Here is a 16459-nt window from a genome sequence, read left to right as displayed (position 1 = left end):
CTCCTTAACGAGGTATTTGTCAGCCGTTCCTACATAGTGCCCGCGCGGTTGTTGGCCGCATTGTGACCGTGTCAGGGCCGCTCCATGTGGCCTTACCCTAAAGCTTCCGCTTGAATGACGTCAATTGCGTGACTGCGTGCAAAGAGCCAGCAGTCGCCAACGGGAGAGTAGCACTGGATTGAGGTGAGTAGCAACTGATTTTTTTAGAACATAGGGGCATTGTAGAGCGCTTGAATCCCTAGTCAGAGATTTTTTACTAAAAAAACAAAACCTAAATTCTAAGCAAAACTCAATCATAAAATAATTTAAATTTTTCTACTAATGTGTTGTCCCCTAAACTCTACCTCAAAACTTTGAATCTACATTTTTTTTAAAACTTTAAAGCCCCATCCCTACCTAGGAATGCCCACAAACGTTCCCTGAGGCTCCCACTCTAGGGCACATTAACATATACCACCCTGTTTGAGGTCTGTTTAATGAGACAATCCGGTTGCGAGGTATGCCTGAACTTTTTGGCCATAGACACAGGCCCATTTTAGAACATAATACGCTTCATATACAGGATGACGGGGCCTAATCTGGGATGGCCGTGAGCGGTCACTATTATAAAAATATCGCATTACTTTTTTGCAAAGAGGAATCCGAATCTATTGCATATGTTCTGACATGAGATAACCCCACCGGTAAAAAAAAAAAAAGCCTTCATTTAACTCCGAGCATTTGCTAGAATTAATTGCAAGCTCAGTTCAGCTAGTCATCAACAATCCGGAGGTTAATAATTACAAACAGAGCAGCTTGACACAAGTTAAATGGATTGTTACTGTTTATCCCCCCGAGATCCTCTTTATTACTCCTAACCGGGAATGTGTGCGGACCAAAAGGGTCACAAAAACAAAATAAAAAAAACGTAGACATATGTAGTTAATTTTAGGTAGACAGCTGCAGGAAGTCTCTGTACACATCTGCGTCACGGCACAGTGCCAGATCTATCGTATGACAGATACCACCTGGTCCCGACTGGCCCCATTGACTTAAATTGGGGTCCATTGGGTTCTGCATGCAGCGCTATTGTTTCTGTCAAATCTGACCGAATTTGTAACGGAGAATCCAATGTGAATGTGAAAAAATACGAAAATCCCTTTGTTTTAGCACTGTATGGACCAGGAGCCTAGTCTAAGTAAGAATAAAAACAAAAATTACAAAAATGTTATCTTGCACCTACTTCTACAAAGGTTGTGATTTGATTTTCAAAATTTTTAGAACTAGAAACAGAAAGAACCATCAAATAAATCAGTTACAAGGTAGAACCAACAAAAACAGGTGAACCGAGTAAGTTCCAAGACAAGTTCCGATTATAGGCCAAAAGGGGCAAATGCCCCAAGGTGCTCACCATCTAGAGGCCTCTACTATCCTCCTTAGGGTAACTATTATTTGGGTGATATGTGATGGCATTATTTAAACACTACATGGTTCTCTTATTTGTTCATTATATGGTACTTTTGATAGGACAGTTTTTTTTGCAACTGTTTTGTAATATTTTATTTTATTTTGGTTGCATTTTTTTGTTTTTCATCTAGGCTGTTTTCTTTTAAATAGTGTCACTTCCTTTTCGTCTAAGGGTATGTTCACATCGGTGTCGGCCTTCCGTTCATGGATCCCGTTAGAACTTTCCGTCTTAGGAACCGAGTAACGGCAAGCCAAATGGAAACCATAGCTTCCGTTTGCATTCCTGCTGCATTCCTGAATGGTAATGCTTCCGTTGCAATTGGTCTCCGTTTGTTTCCGTTCCGTAAGGTTTCATTTTTTTTCACGGAAACAATAGAGTAGTCGACTACACTATTGTTTCCGCAAAAAAAACCTGGAAACCCTACGGAACGGAAACAAACGGAGACCAATTGCAACGGAAGCAATATAATTGAGATCAATGGTAATGCAGATGGAAGAAATGGTTTCCGTTTGGCTTTATGTTCATCGGTTCCTCCAGCGGGAAGGTCTAACGGAACCCTTAAACAGAAGGTCAACGCTGATCTGAACAGGCCCTGAGAGGAAAAAAACCATATAGGGTCTTGAACACAATGGTTTGCCCAGTGATCTCCACAGACCTTGATCCGGTCTTGTCCCAAGACTAACGATCAGTACATCTAGAAACCATTGCCCAAAGTCTGTAGGCGAGAAGGGGGGGCAAGTCCTGTAGGTCCATAGTCAGCAATGATGGGCCAGAAGAAACAGAAAAAATGTGCTGCTCGGGGTCAAAAAATAACTATATGAATGAATGACTGAATTAACCCTCACATATTCAGATCAACAATTTATAAGAATAGGTTTAGCATATCTTGGTTACTGTTAACGCAATCATGGGCTAAAATATATTAGACTGAAATTTGTAATGGGTATGTCAACCGATACCCGCCCTCCAGTGATTTATCCAGTTTCCAAATCATAGGTAATAGATATATATATCTGAGAGAAAAGATGACACAAGAGACCATGCTTGTATGCTCAAAATCCTTCTCTGATCTTTATTGATCCAAACAAGTATATAAGTATAATGACAGGAAAGGTGCCGGCTTTGGTTTCAGCCAATCATCTACAATATGATAATGACTCTGATTCAGCCAATGAGAATATTTCAATGCATTATAATAATTCTTCACCCTCCAAGCCCCAGGTGGCCTGAACCTTGTCCCATGGAGAAGACACACATTTCACAGACACAAGTTAATTTGTCTCTACTTCTTATCTCACTAGAGAATGGAGACTGCAGATAAGTTTAAATCATTTAAACAGAGGGCTGAATCCCCTTCCCTCATGGTAAACAATGTCATTGTTCCTTCGGCCAAGGCTATTTGATCTGCTCCTCACAAGAGTAATAAAACATTCAATTCAAGAACACATAACATAGAATTGCTTCAAGACATCTGCTGACATATTACTTTTTACTTATTAATCTCAAGATGGCTCCTTCAGGCCACAAGATGGATTCCAACAATCCAAAATGGACGCCTACCATACAAAATGGAGTCCATGCAAAATGTTATCTTTTAAACATATTCTAATCACTTTCACAGTTACTACACTTACTGGAGATATCGTTTGATATTTTCGGCCTTCATTTCATCCCAAAACGCTTTTCTCATACTTTGAGGCACATGAGTAGGACTGGAGCTTCCACTGGATCTTGCAAACCATCCTAAATGGAAACACACTATATAATAAAGGAAAACTAGGAACTCACATAAAATGTACGTTTCCCATAAAAAAAAGTGTAATATTGTGTTATATCCACAAAAGGCTATGCAGTCTCTCATGAGGGATGGTACTCATCTCAGTTTCTCCTATACTGTAATCTACAGGAGTGAACCCACAGCAGGATACCCACAAACTAAGCAACTCAGGTGAGAGCTGCTCCTTTCAGGAAATTGAGCAGCTGTCATAGGACAGTCACTCCTTCCCAAGAGTCACAGTCAACAGCACCCTATTTATGATCAGAAATCAGCTCAGGAATCGGAAGCTTAATGCTATTAGCTTATCTCATGGACAGTCCTGTCGTTATTCACCGCATCATAGAGGGTAGGCAGTAAGGGCATACATACCATGTAGGTCGTCTATGTGATTGCAAGAGAACAGGGTTCAGCCAAGTGGATCTCACCCATGTTTTTTGGTGGTGAGAACCTGCACATGGTTATGGTCTCCACAACATAGCTGGCAAACAAGGAAATGGAACTTGTACTTAAATCATGAAACCGGTATTGGGCCACCAAGACTCCTGTCATGGGAGGTTAGGAGTTCGGTGGGGTCAAGTAACACCTGAAAGGAGCCTCATTTTTATTGGTATGGGGCACCATGTCCTCAGACTAGACACCAGAACTAAGACACTAAAGGCCTTTTTATACTGGCCATTAATCCTTCCGATTGCTTCCTCTCCTCTGGCTGTGTGGATCGACCTCATGGGAATATCTAGCACATCATCCAGTCGGCCATAACACATTGGACATGAGGTAGTGAAAAATTAAACCAATGTATACTAATCCACTAGGCAATAAAACCACTGAAACGTCTATGGCCGCGGACCGCCTTCCTGACTTATCCTCTGACGGCCGCAGCCATGGACGAGTGAGTTCCCGGTGGCGTCTCCCTCCTGAGAGACGGCGGCGATCACTTCCTGGTCTGGACACTGTCTACCGCAGGGCCCTCGCGTTCACAGTTACAGAATACTGCAATCAGCCCAGAATTCTTCAGGACTATAAAAGGGGCTCTGCCCTCGCGATCTTTGTCTGAGCATTGTTGTGTTACCCATAGTTTGTCATTGCAAATGGTCTCCTAGTGTTTTCCAGTTCCCAGTGTTACCCGTTCCTTCTGCCTGTACCCTGTATCCCGTGCTACCGTGCCTCTCTGCCGTCAAGAGTTGAAGTCGTGTTTTGCCCTCCGCTGCATCTATTGTGTCACACCCCGCCGGGTGTTTGTCTACTGTCGAAGCTTCATCTTAGCCTGAATCTACCGCTACTGTCTACATTGCCTCAGGTATCCTTTCTGAACTATAGACTTTGCATTTTACCTGTTTGGCCAGCTGCTATCCCGCTACGCGGTACGTCCCAGTGGGTCCGCACCCCGTGCCGGGACAACCACTAGATGAAGACATTGGCTCATATTGGGTGTGAGGATTCAGTTTGTAGCCTTGGTTTGGGCTGCAAAAATCCTTATCCCATCCTTGATGAATAGATTAAGTGTGAATATCATATGATCAACCTGTATCTTAAACCCATGGTCTCCAACATGTTGCTCTCTAGCTGTTGTAAAACTACAACTCCCATCATGCGCTTCTGGAGAGCCACAGGTTGGAGATCACTGTCCTAAACCACGACAACCTTTTGTACCAGGAATGTAATGACTTTGAAGGCTTCCTCCAGCCCAGAAAGGAGTCACCCCCCCCCCCCGCCCCCCGCAGGAGCTAGTATTACATAACATGAAAGTTATTCTATTCCATAAAAGAGGAAACTAATGCCCTGAGCCATAAACTTCGAGTGGTTTTGATTCACGGGGAACGTTCTCTTGGCCGTAGATATCAAACAGGTTTTCAGAGGGTAGATATTGATGGCATTTGTTTCAATGCCTGTGGAGGTCCGACCTATTTGACCGACACCGATCTCTCGAATGAAGGGAACGCAGCGCAATGCAAGGATTAGTGGCCCCTTCTTTTACCTATACAGTAGAAGACCCGACCACTACCAACCCGGCACTATGTAGTGGTCAAGGGTTGTGTTATGACACAAAGAAACTGATGAGGCCACGAACCCTTTATTCTAGACATTGATTGTGGTTCCAATTCAATAACCTTCACCAATCAAACATTGACAACATGTGGTGTAATGATCGTGGTCGCTGGGGGTGCAACATGACCAGGCCCACCCCATATCCCCACAGGCTGCCACATTGGGCTCCGGCACACAAGGTCGGTGCAGTGTCAGGACGTTGTATGTGATGCAGCACACAACATCGAGTTTCAGGACCTTCTAATCACCGATCTTGCTGTGGTGTAGCCGGGCCAAGACAAGAAACCGGGGTGGTAAGTAATTTTTTTCTTTTAAATGTCTGATCTTGAGTCTGATCTGGAGGGGGGGGGGGTCTTGTTCAAAGTGTGGTATGGGGCCCCCTACCCTTCAGTTACGACCCTGTCTAGCAATGTGATATCAATGACTTTTGAATAAAGATTTGTAAAATTGTCACTAATTTCATCAGGATCTGGAAATCGAATGTCTATGTGGGTTGCCAGATTCTTATCCCATGTCTATTATTAGAGAAATATAGGACAGGTTGGATTTCATCTGTCTGATTCTGTGGTTTCTCCTGAGAGAAGCGGCGCCACACCCCCTTCCCCCGCTCACATATAATTAACATGCATGCTGAAAATGGATGATAACGGGGGAACTAGACGTTGTGATTGTTAGCCATCTTTAGTCTATGCAGTATTCAGTTTCCTGCCCTAGCCCCGCGTCTACATACCCTGGTCAAGGCAAAGTGGCGTGTTGGCACATCCTGGTGCCCGACTTTCCCAGCTACGCTCATGGTGCACTTTCCCAGCTACGCTCATGGTTTCCTGCCACCCTGAAATCCCGCACATGAATGCACTTTTAGATTTCTTTTACTGATACACAGCAGATTATTGTGGTAATGAAGGAGTGCGTGGCCTGATGGTAGGAAAGCACCATCCTGACTATCAACCAGGAAAATCAGCAGAATGTTGTTCTTTCCCCACTAATAACTGCAGGTCGGATTTAACTCTTTCACTCCCAGATGCTGAGCTCACGAACAACAGTGCTGTGACATTAACACGTCTAAAGCGGAGTAGCACTCCGATCAACCCTGCCTGCAAGGCCATGAAAATAGAACTAAAAGGGTGTGAAAACTTATGTAACAACTTTTGTATTACTCCAATGCATCTAAAATAATAAAATAAAGCAACTTTGCAAATTGTCTACCTTTTTGTGTATATAGCTCTATGCAGGCTAATGTGTCTCCATGGTTACAGACTACAAACAAACAAACCCTGATCCTGCAGTCATGAGTTCCTCGAATTCCTCTGCCATCTTTTATTGCTAACTTCCAAATAGTATGAGAAGGTGACACAAAGCCATGGAGACACATAGGTCTGCATTGGAGCTGCATACACAAAATTGTAGGTTATTGTTAACCAAGACTACTTGCAAAGTTGCTTAAAGCGACCCTCCGGTCTCAGGACAAAATTATATATATTATGGGGTATATAGATTATTATAACCTGGTGACCTCCAACCGTGACCCTTTGCTGTGGATCTTCCATTTTAGGGTCCCCTCTGTGTTGTCTCAAAATGGCCACAGTGTTTCTCAGACTGAATCTAAGACACTCCCTCTGTTCATGGATTGGATAAAACTGCTCACGTGAGCATCTCTGGCCAATCCGAGAACAGTGGGAGTGTCCCAGACTCGTAGAATAAGGGCATGACCACACGTGGCGGATTTCCTCCGCAACTGTCCGCATCAATGCCGCACAGAATCTGCGTTGCAGATTCTGCTGCGGATCTGCACAAAATGTGCAGTACATTGATGCGGACTGGCTGCTGCGGACTGCGGGAAAAGTGCTTCCCTTCTCCCTATCAGTGCAGGATAGAGAGAAGGGACAGCACTTTCCCTAGTGAAAGTAAACGATTTTCATACTTACCGGCCGTTGTCTTGGTGACGCGTCCCTCTTTCGGCATCCAGCCCGACCTCCCTGGATGACGCGCCAGTCCATGTGACCGCTGCAGCCTGTGCTTGGCCTGTGATTGGCTGCAGCCGTCACTTACACTGAAACGTCATCCTGGGAGGCCGGACTGGAGACAGACGCAGGGAGTTCTCGGTAAGTATGAACTTATATTTTTTTACAGATACATGTATATTGAGATCGGTAGTCACTGTCCCGGGTGCAGAAACAGTTACTGCCGATCGCTTAACTCTTTCAGCACCCTGGACAGTGACTATTTACAGACGTCTCCTAGCAACGCTCCCGTCATTACGGGAGCCCCATTGACTTCCTCAGTCTGGCTGTAGACCTAGAAATACATAGGTCCAGCCAGAATGAAGAAATGTCATGTCAAAAAAGCAAGACGCATCCGCAGCACACATGACATGTGCATGACAGCTGCGGACTTCATTGCGGAACTTTGAATCTCCATTGAAGTCAATGGAGAAATTCCGCCATGAGTCCGCCACTGCTCCGCAACAGACAGAGCATGCTGCGGACACCAAATTCCGCTCCGCAGCCTATGCTCCGCAGCGGAATTTTACGCCTCGTCTAAACGAACACTGCTAAATTAAAGTGTAAGTCAATGGACAAACGGCTCCGCTGCGGATTAACGCTGCGGAGTGTCCGCAGCGGAATTTAAGTGAAATTCCGCCACGTGTGAACGTGCCCTAAGAAGTGCTGCAGCCAGCACAGAGGGGATCCAAAAACGGCGGATTCATAGCAAAGAGTCAGAAATGGAGGGCATCAGATATTATTATTCCATATACACCATTCTATTTAAAATGTTGTCCTGGGAGTGGCGGCTCACTTTAATTTTTTAATTGTAGAGAAATGCAAAAAAATTTTGCAAAAATTACTGGAGACCTTAAAACCAAAACAGTTGAAAAAAATTTTGATCAGATATATTAAAGCAAATTACTAACATAATGACATAAGAGGTGTCTGTATTGCAGCTTCACCCTATTCACAGTTTAATTATTTCAACACTAAGCCAACTTTCTAACAGTCGTAATACGGACGCAATACCTGGACCTCCAGTGATTCTACTGAAAGGGTCTTAGACCACCATAGGATCCTAGTACAATTCAAGCAGCCTTAGTGTTGAAATTATTAAACTTTATTTAGGATGGTGGAGGGTTAAAGGAGAGCTCCGCTTTGATAATCCCTACTCATTAGAAAGATTCCTTGACAATAAGCAGATCCCAAAGTGTCCCCCAGCTAGGACCACCAGCGATCAGCTGTGATCTGTGTGTAAACCTGACAATAAGTGTTCAATTTCTCTGTAGCACCACCACAGGGGAAAGGAAGTATTACACAGTGCCAATTCATATGAATAGGTTTTCGGTGTAATACAGGACAGGTCCTCCACAGCAAGGGACACTCTTTGTAACCGTTCTCCCTTCTGGCAAAGAGGGAAATGAAGGTGCTGAAAAGAGGACCACCCTCTATTAACTCAGAATTTCCTAATAGGGCATATGAAAATGGGTTTTCTAAACTGGGCAACTTCTTCAAGGTGGCACATCAGGTATTCTATATAATGGTAATGACTTATTTGTCAAAGGCTCCATTCAAACTTGACAGATTTGAGACGGATTCCATGCCAAGATCCACATCAATTTCGATGACAAATCGCATCCTATGAATATGAATGAAGTTTCTGCAATCCCGTTCACGTGCAACATTAAAAATTCTGCACAGATCTTTGTCAGCCATGGATTTCTGTCGTGGATTATGTAGTAATTACTTGTTAGATTTGCATATTTGTCAACGGACCCTAAGGCTACATGCACACGTTGCATAATTTGGTGCAGAAAAAACGCAGGTAATTCCGCAAGTGAAATCCGTATCTAACATTTTTTCGATGCATTTCTAGGTTCTGCTTTTACATTTTGATGTGGAAATAGCTGCGGTTTTATGCTGCGGATCTTGATGAGTTCTTTTTTAATAAACTTGCCAGATACAATTCAAAGATAAATTGACATGCTGTGGATTTTAAAATACGCACCGCCGGCCAATTTACGTGCCGAAAAAAATCTGCAACGTGTAGATGAGATTTACTCGAAATCTAATTTACTTTGCTGGTACTGTATCACGCTGCGGATGTCCCGCAGGAATATACGCGTGGTGGCGAATCTGCACGTAATACGCATCTTGTGCATTTGACCTAAGGCTCTGTTCACATTGTGCTCACTTGCATTGTGAGATAGACGTCGGGGGATTTCTAGCCGTATTACGCTAACGGTAGGTTCCGGTGCATACCACTCTATAGGGATACAGAAGCAGACGTCGCACATAGGACCCCACTGTAAAAAAAAGAATACCAGGCGGAATACATTTTTTGCTGTATACCCGCTGCATGGAATAGCGTAAAACTTCTATACTGATCCAAACCGCAAAAACAATATCAATCCATGCCAAGGACCCTCTTTAGTCATTCACCAAATGTAGTGGTAAAAAGTAATGTAAACAAAGCCTAATACAGTTGTCCCCAACCTGTGGCTCTCCCCGTACGACAAAACTACAACTCCTATGGTGCGGCTGTCAAAACATGCTGGGAGTTGTAGTTTTGCAACAGCCAGAGAGTCCGTTTGAAGGCTACTGGTCTAGTACAATACCATAATGACATGTAATGAATTTTGACTCAACCTGTACATACTGTAGCGCAAAATCTATTTTGCGACATCTGACAAACACAGCTCTGCTACATCTGAGTGCAAACATATAGTAGTCAGTGTATGTTTATAATGATTAAAGCGGCAAAGTACTATCGTGCTACTTTACCTATGATGAATCCTAGGAGAAGAAATCCCACAGCACCCAAGGCCAGGGTGCAGATAGTGCGGACGCCCAAGCCCTTGATCCGGGTGCCCACCTCGTAGTCATCAGTGCCCAGCAGTCTCAGCATTTTCTCTTGTGGTGTGGATGTTGTTGACACATAGAGGCCTCGTGTAGGGAGGGAAACGACTGCCCAGAATACTAAACCCCTGCCAGACCTTGGGAAGTTAACAGCTTCCAGAGGAACGTCACCCAATTAATGCCGAGCCCTCCCTTCTGCTATGTATGCCTGGCTGACTACCAGGGCAAAGTTCCCAGCTCATTCCCATACATATAGAAGTAACCTGTCCTATCCAATCCAATGAGCAATCTTCATAACTGAGTTCACTAGCTTGGCCGGATTCACACAGGACGGAAATGTTGCAGATTTTCCGTCCAGATTTACCACGGAAAATCCACAGTGAAATACAGTAGCAAATCTCATCCACACGTTGCAGAATTTTCTGCACAGAAATTTAGAATTTTTTCAGTCTGCAATTTCAGAAATTTCTGTGCGGAAAAAGCACTGATTTTTTGGGAGATTTTCCCCCAAAAAATGGCAATCGAATCATAATTATTCGGATTCGCAGCAACATCCGCAGGTGCCGCATAAAAAATTGCATTGAAACTGCCCAAGGTTTTGCGATGCCGTTTTCGACCACACAGTTTTTACAGGTGAAAAATAAATTTTACAAAATTTGCACATTTTGATGCAGTTTTTACCACGTATGTCTCATGTAAATGCACCCTAACAATCCCCTAGTGCTCCCGTGGTGACACTTCTCCGGTCCCCCACCGGTCTCTGGAGCAGCAGTGGAGGAACAGGAACGTCTCACCACAGGAGAGCCAGGGAAATCCGCACCAAAATCCACACCCAAATTTGTATAATTTGGTGTAGATTTGCCGCTGCGGATTTCTGCGGATAATCTGTTACGTGTGAATTTTGCCTAATGGTGAAGATTCCAGATGTTAAAGATTCAAAATCACTGAAAGAAAAAAAATCCTCTTCACTCCTGAAATTTATGAAGAGGACGCTGGTGTTAAAATACAAATCGCAGACATCAAAACGATCGCAAAAGGGAATTTCCACTGTGTAAGGAAAAGTTCTGCAACTTTCTAATAGACTGTGGGGGGTTTTATTAAGACCGGGGTGTCATACGTTAGTCTTAATCTAAAGACCGCTGGAGTTAGATGCGCCTATTTTACTAAAATGTATCTTAATAAAATGAGGCGCATCTCTGGCCGTCTGTGCACCAGAAAGTCCAATCTATACCTGCTATGAGCTAGAGTATATTTGCTCTATAATTTACGAAAATTTCTGGTGAAAATAATAGTAAATGATTTGGGCTGTGGAGGGCCCCGTCCCCTTCCACTAAGCCCGGTCCACTTTTTGGTAAAGTGTCAGGAACTGTACAAGTGCCACAAAAATCCCCAAAATGTTGTGCAAAATTTTGTGCCCTTACACCAGAAGAATGATTGATAAGTTCCAGTGGTTAAATACTTTATCTTTTTAAAAGCCCTGCTTTCTGTCAGTGAATGGGAAGATTCTTGTTTACATTTGCACGATGAAACGTGTACAGGCCTAATACTTCTCACCGCTGAGAGTTTGCTGCAATTGTATCTAGTTTTAGCTAAATACAGCAGTAGGACAGTGCAGGTATAATACATCAGTGCAGGTACAATGTATCAGTGCAGGTATAATACATCAGTGCAGGCACAATGTATCAGTGCAGGTATAATGTATCAGTGCAGGTATAATACATCAGTGCAGGTACAATGTATCAGTGAAGGTATAATACATCAGTGCAGGCACAATGTATCAGTGCAGGTACAATGTATCATTGCAGGCACAATGTATCAGTCCAGGTACAATGTATCAGTGCAGGTATAATACATCAGTGCAGGCACAATGTATCAGTGCAGGTACAATGTATCATTGCAGGCACAATGTATCAGTCCAGGTACAATGTATCAGTGCAGGTATAATGTATCAGTGAAGGTACAATGTATCAGTGCAGGTACAATGTATCAGTGCAGGCACAATGTATCAGTGCAGGTACAATGTATCAGTGCAGGTACAATGTATCAGTGCAGGTACAATGTATCAGTGCAGGTATAATGTATCAGTGCAGGTACAATGTATCAGTGCAGGTACAATGTATCAGTGCAGGTACAATGTATCAGTGCAGGTATAATAAATCAGTGCAGGTATAATGTATCAGTGCAGGTATAATGTATCAGTGCAGGTACAATGTATCAGTGCAGGTATAATGTATCAGTGCAGGTATAATGTATCAGTGCAGGTATAATGTATCAGTGCAGGTATAATACATCAGTGCAGGTACAATGTATCAGTGCAGGTATAATGTATCAGTGCAGATACAATGTATCAGTGCAGGTATAATGTATCAGTGCAGGTATAATGTATCAGTGCAGGTATAATGTATCAGTGCAGGTATAATGTATCAGTGTAGGTATAATGTATCAGTGCAGGTATAATGTATCAGTGCAGGTATAATGTATCAGTGCAGATACAATGTATCAGTGCAGGTATAATGTATCAGTGCAGGTATAATGTATCAGTGCAGGTACAATGTATCAGTGCAGGTATAATGTATCAGTGCAGGTATAATGTATCAGTGCAGGTATAATGTATCAGTGCAGGTATAATGTATCAGTGCAGATATAATACTTCAGTGCAGGCACAATGTATCAGTGCAGGTACAATGTATCAGTGCAGGTATAATACATCAGTGCAGGTATAATGTATCAGTGCAGGTATAATGTATCAGTGCAGGTACAATGTATCAGTGCAGGTATAATGTATCAGTGCAGGTATAATGTATCAGTGCAGGTACAATGTATCAGTGCAGGTATAATACATCAGTGCAGGCACAATGTATCAGTGCAGGTATAATGTATCAGTGCAGGCACAATGTATCAGTGCAGGTACAATGTATCATTGCAGGCACAATGTATCAGTCCAGGTACAATGTATCAGTGCAGGTATAATACATCAGTGCAGGCACAATGTATCAGTGCAGGTACAATGTATCATTGCAGGCACAATGTATCAGTCCAGGTACAATGTATCAGTGCAGGTATAATGTATCAGTGAAGGTACAATGTATCAGTGCAGGTACAATGTATCAGTGCAGGTACAATGTATCAGTGCAGGTATAATAAATCAGTGCAGGTATAATGTATCAGTGCAGGTACAATGTATCAGTGCAGGTATAATAAATCAGTGCAGGTATAATGTATCAGTGCAGGTATAATGTATCAGTGCAGGTATAATACATCAGTGCAGGTATAATGTATCAGTGCAGGTACAATGTATCAGTGCAGGTATAATGTATCAGTGCAGGTATAATGTATCAGTGCAGGTATAATGTATCAGTGCAGGTATAATGTATCAGTGCAGGTATAATGTATCAGTGCAGGTATAATGTATTAGTGCAGATACAATGTATCAGTGCAGGTATAATGTATCAGTGCAGGTATAATGCATCAGTGCAGGTATAATGTATCAGTGCAGGTACAATGTATCAGTGCAGGTATAATGTATCAGTGCAGGTATAATGTATCAGTGCAGGTATAATGTATCAGTGCAGATATAATACTTCAGTGCAGGCACAATGTATCAGTGCAGGTACAATGTATCAGTGCAGGTATAATACATCAGTGCAGGTATAATGTATCAGTGCAGGTACAATGTATCAGTGCAGGTATAATACATCAGTGCAGGTATAATGTATCAGTGCAGGTATAATGTATCAGTGCAGGTACAATGTATCAGTGCAGGTATAATGTATCAGTGCAGGTATAATACATCAGTGCAGGTATAATGTATCAGTGCAGGTACAATGTATCAGTGCAGGTACAATGTATCAGTGCAGGTATAATACATCAGTGCAGGCACAATGTATCAGTGCAGGTATAATGTATCAGTGCAGGCACAATGTATCAGTGCAGGTATAATGTATCAGTGCAGGTATAATACATCAGTGCAGGTACAATGTATCAGTGAAGGTATAATACATCAGTGCAGGCACAATGTATCAGTGCAGGTACAATGTATCATTGCAGGCACAATGTATCAGTCCAGGTACAATGTATCAGTGCAGGTATAATACATCAGTGCAGGCACAATGTATCAGTGCAGGTACAATGTATCATTGCAGGCACAATGTATCAGTCCAGGTACAATGTATCAGTGCAGGTATAATGTATCAGTGAAGGTACAATGTATCAGTGCAGGTACAATGTATCAGTGCAGGCACAATGTATCAGTGCAGGTACAATGTATCAGTGCAGGAACAATGTATCAGTGCAGGTATAATGTATCAGTGCAGGTACAATGTATCAGTGCAGGTACAATGTATCAGTGCAGGTATAATAAATCAGTGCAGGTATAATGTATCAGTGCAGGTATAATGTATCAGTGCAGGTACAATGTATCAGTGCAGATACAATGTATCAGTGCAGGTATAATGTATCAGTGCAGGTATAATGTATCAGTGCAGGTATAATACATCAGTGCAGGTATAATGTATCAGTGCAGGTATAATGTATCAGTGCAGATACAATGTATCAGTGCAGGTATAATGTATCAGTGCAGGTATAATGCATCAGTGCAGGTATAATGTATCAGTGCAGGTACAATGTATCAGTGCAGGTATAATGTATCAGTGCAGGTATAATGTATCAGTGCAGGTATAATGTATCAGTGCAGGTATAATGTATCAGTGCAGATATAATACTTCAGTGCAGGCACAATGTATCAGTGCAGGTACAATGTATCAGTGCAGGTATAATACATCAGTGCAGGTATAATGTATCAGTGCAGGTATAATGTATCAGTGCAGGTACAATGTATCAGTGCAGGTATAATGTATCAGTGCAGGTATAATGTATCAGTGCAGGTACAATGTATCAGTGCAGGTATAATACATCAGTGCAGGTACAATGTATCAGTACAGGTACAATGTATCAGTGCAGGTATAATACATCAGTGCAGGTATAATGTATCAGTGCAGGTATAATGTATCAGTGCAGGTACAATGTATCAGTGCAGGTATAATGTATCAGTGCAGGTACAATGTATCAGTGCAGGTATAATACATCAGTGCAGGTACAATGTATCAGTGTAGGTATAATACATCAGTGCAGGTATAATACATCAGTGCAGGTACAATGTATCAGTGTAGGTATAATACATCAGTGCAGGTATAATACATCAGTGCAGGTACATTGTATCAGTGCAGGTATAATACATCAGTGCAGGTATAATACATCAGTGCAGGTATAATACATCAGTGCAGGTACAATGTATCAGTGCAGGTATAATACATCAGTGCAGGTATAATACATCAGTGCAGGTATAATGTATCAGTGCAGGTATAATACATCAGTGCAGGCACAATGTATCAGTGAGGAACAATATATCAGTGCAGGTACAATGTATCAGTGCAGGTATAATGTATCAGTGTAGGTATAATGTATCAGTGCAGGTATAATGTATCAGTGCAGGTATAATACATCAGTGCAGGTATAATACATCAGTGCAGGCACAATGTATCAGTGAAGGTACAATGTATCAGCCCAGGTACAATGTATCAGTGCAGGTATACTGTATCAGTCCAGGTACATTGTATGAAGTGCAGGTATAATCTATCAGTCCAGGTACAATGTATCAGTGCAGGTATAATACATCGTGCAGGTACAATGTATCAGTCCAGGTACAATGTATCAGTGCAGGTATAATGTATTAGTCCAGGTACAATGTATCAGTGCAGGTATAATGTATCAGTGCAGGTATAATGTATTAGTCCAGGTACAATGTATCAGTGCAGGTACAATGTATTAGTGCAGGTACAATGTATCAGTGCAGGTACAATGTATCAGTCCAGGTACAATGTATCAGTGCAGGTATAATGTATTAGTCCAGGTACAATGTATCAGTGTAGGTATAATGTATCAGTGCAGGTATAATGTATCAGTGCAGGTACAATGTATCAGTGCAGGTATAATGTATCAGTCCAGGTACAATACATCAGTGCAGGCACAATGTATCAGTGAAGGTACAATGTATCAGTCCAGGTACAATGTATCAGTGCAGGTATAATGTATCAGTCCAGGTACAATGTATCAGCGCAGGTATAATGTATCAGTGCAGGTATAATATATCAGTGCAGGCACAATGTATCAGTGCAGGTATAATACATCAATGCAGGCACAATGTATCAGTTCAGGTACAATGTATCAGTGCAGGTATAATGTATCAGTCCAGGTACAATGTATCAGTGCAGGTATAATGTATCAGTGCAGGTATAATGTATCAGTGCAGGTATAATACATCAGTGCAGGTATAATACATCAGTGCAG

The 16459-nt window shown here is 42.3% G+C and overlaps 1 protein-coding gene across 2 annotated transcripts in view; it reads right to left on the bottom strand.

Moving 5' to 3' along the window:
* Nucleotides 1-16459, bottom strand: part of LOC142742050 (glutamate carboxypeptidase 2-like) — a 136345-nt gene that overhangs the window by 96210 nt on the left and 23676 nt on the right. The window contains exons 1-2 of one of the 2 annotated variants that reach the window (XM_075851450.1): nt 10040-10257; nt 3082-3190 (exon numbers count right to left, since the gene is read on the bottom strand). In XM_075851450.1, the coding sequence (XP_075707565.1) occupies nt 3082-3190; nt 10040-10163 (233 nt within the window). In that variant the 5' untranslated portion in view covers nt 10164-10257. Of the gene's footprint in view, nt 1-3081; nt 3191-10039; nt 10258-16459 lie in introns of those variants that run through there. The other variant, XM_075851452.1, reaches the window with a different exon arrangement.

This window comes from Rhinoderma darwinii, chromosome 2 (assembly GCF_050947455.1).
Source record: "Rhinoderma darwinii isolate aRhiDar2 chromosome 2, aRhiDar2.hap1, whole genome shotgun sequence".
Classification (NCBI taxonomy): domain Eukaryota; kingdom Metazoa; phylum Chordata; class Amphibia; order Anura; family Rhinodermatidae; genus Rhinoderma; species Rhinoderma darwinii.
The sequence above is the reverse complement of the archived record's forward strand: the minus strand, read 5'-3'. Positions and strand labels throughout refer to the sequence as shown.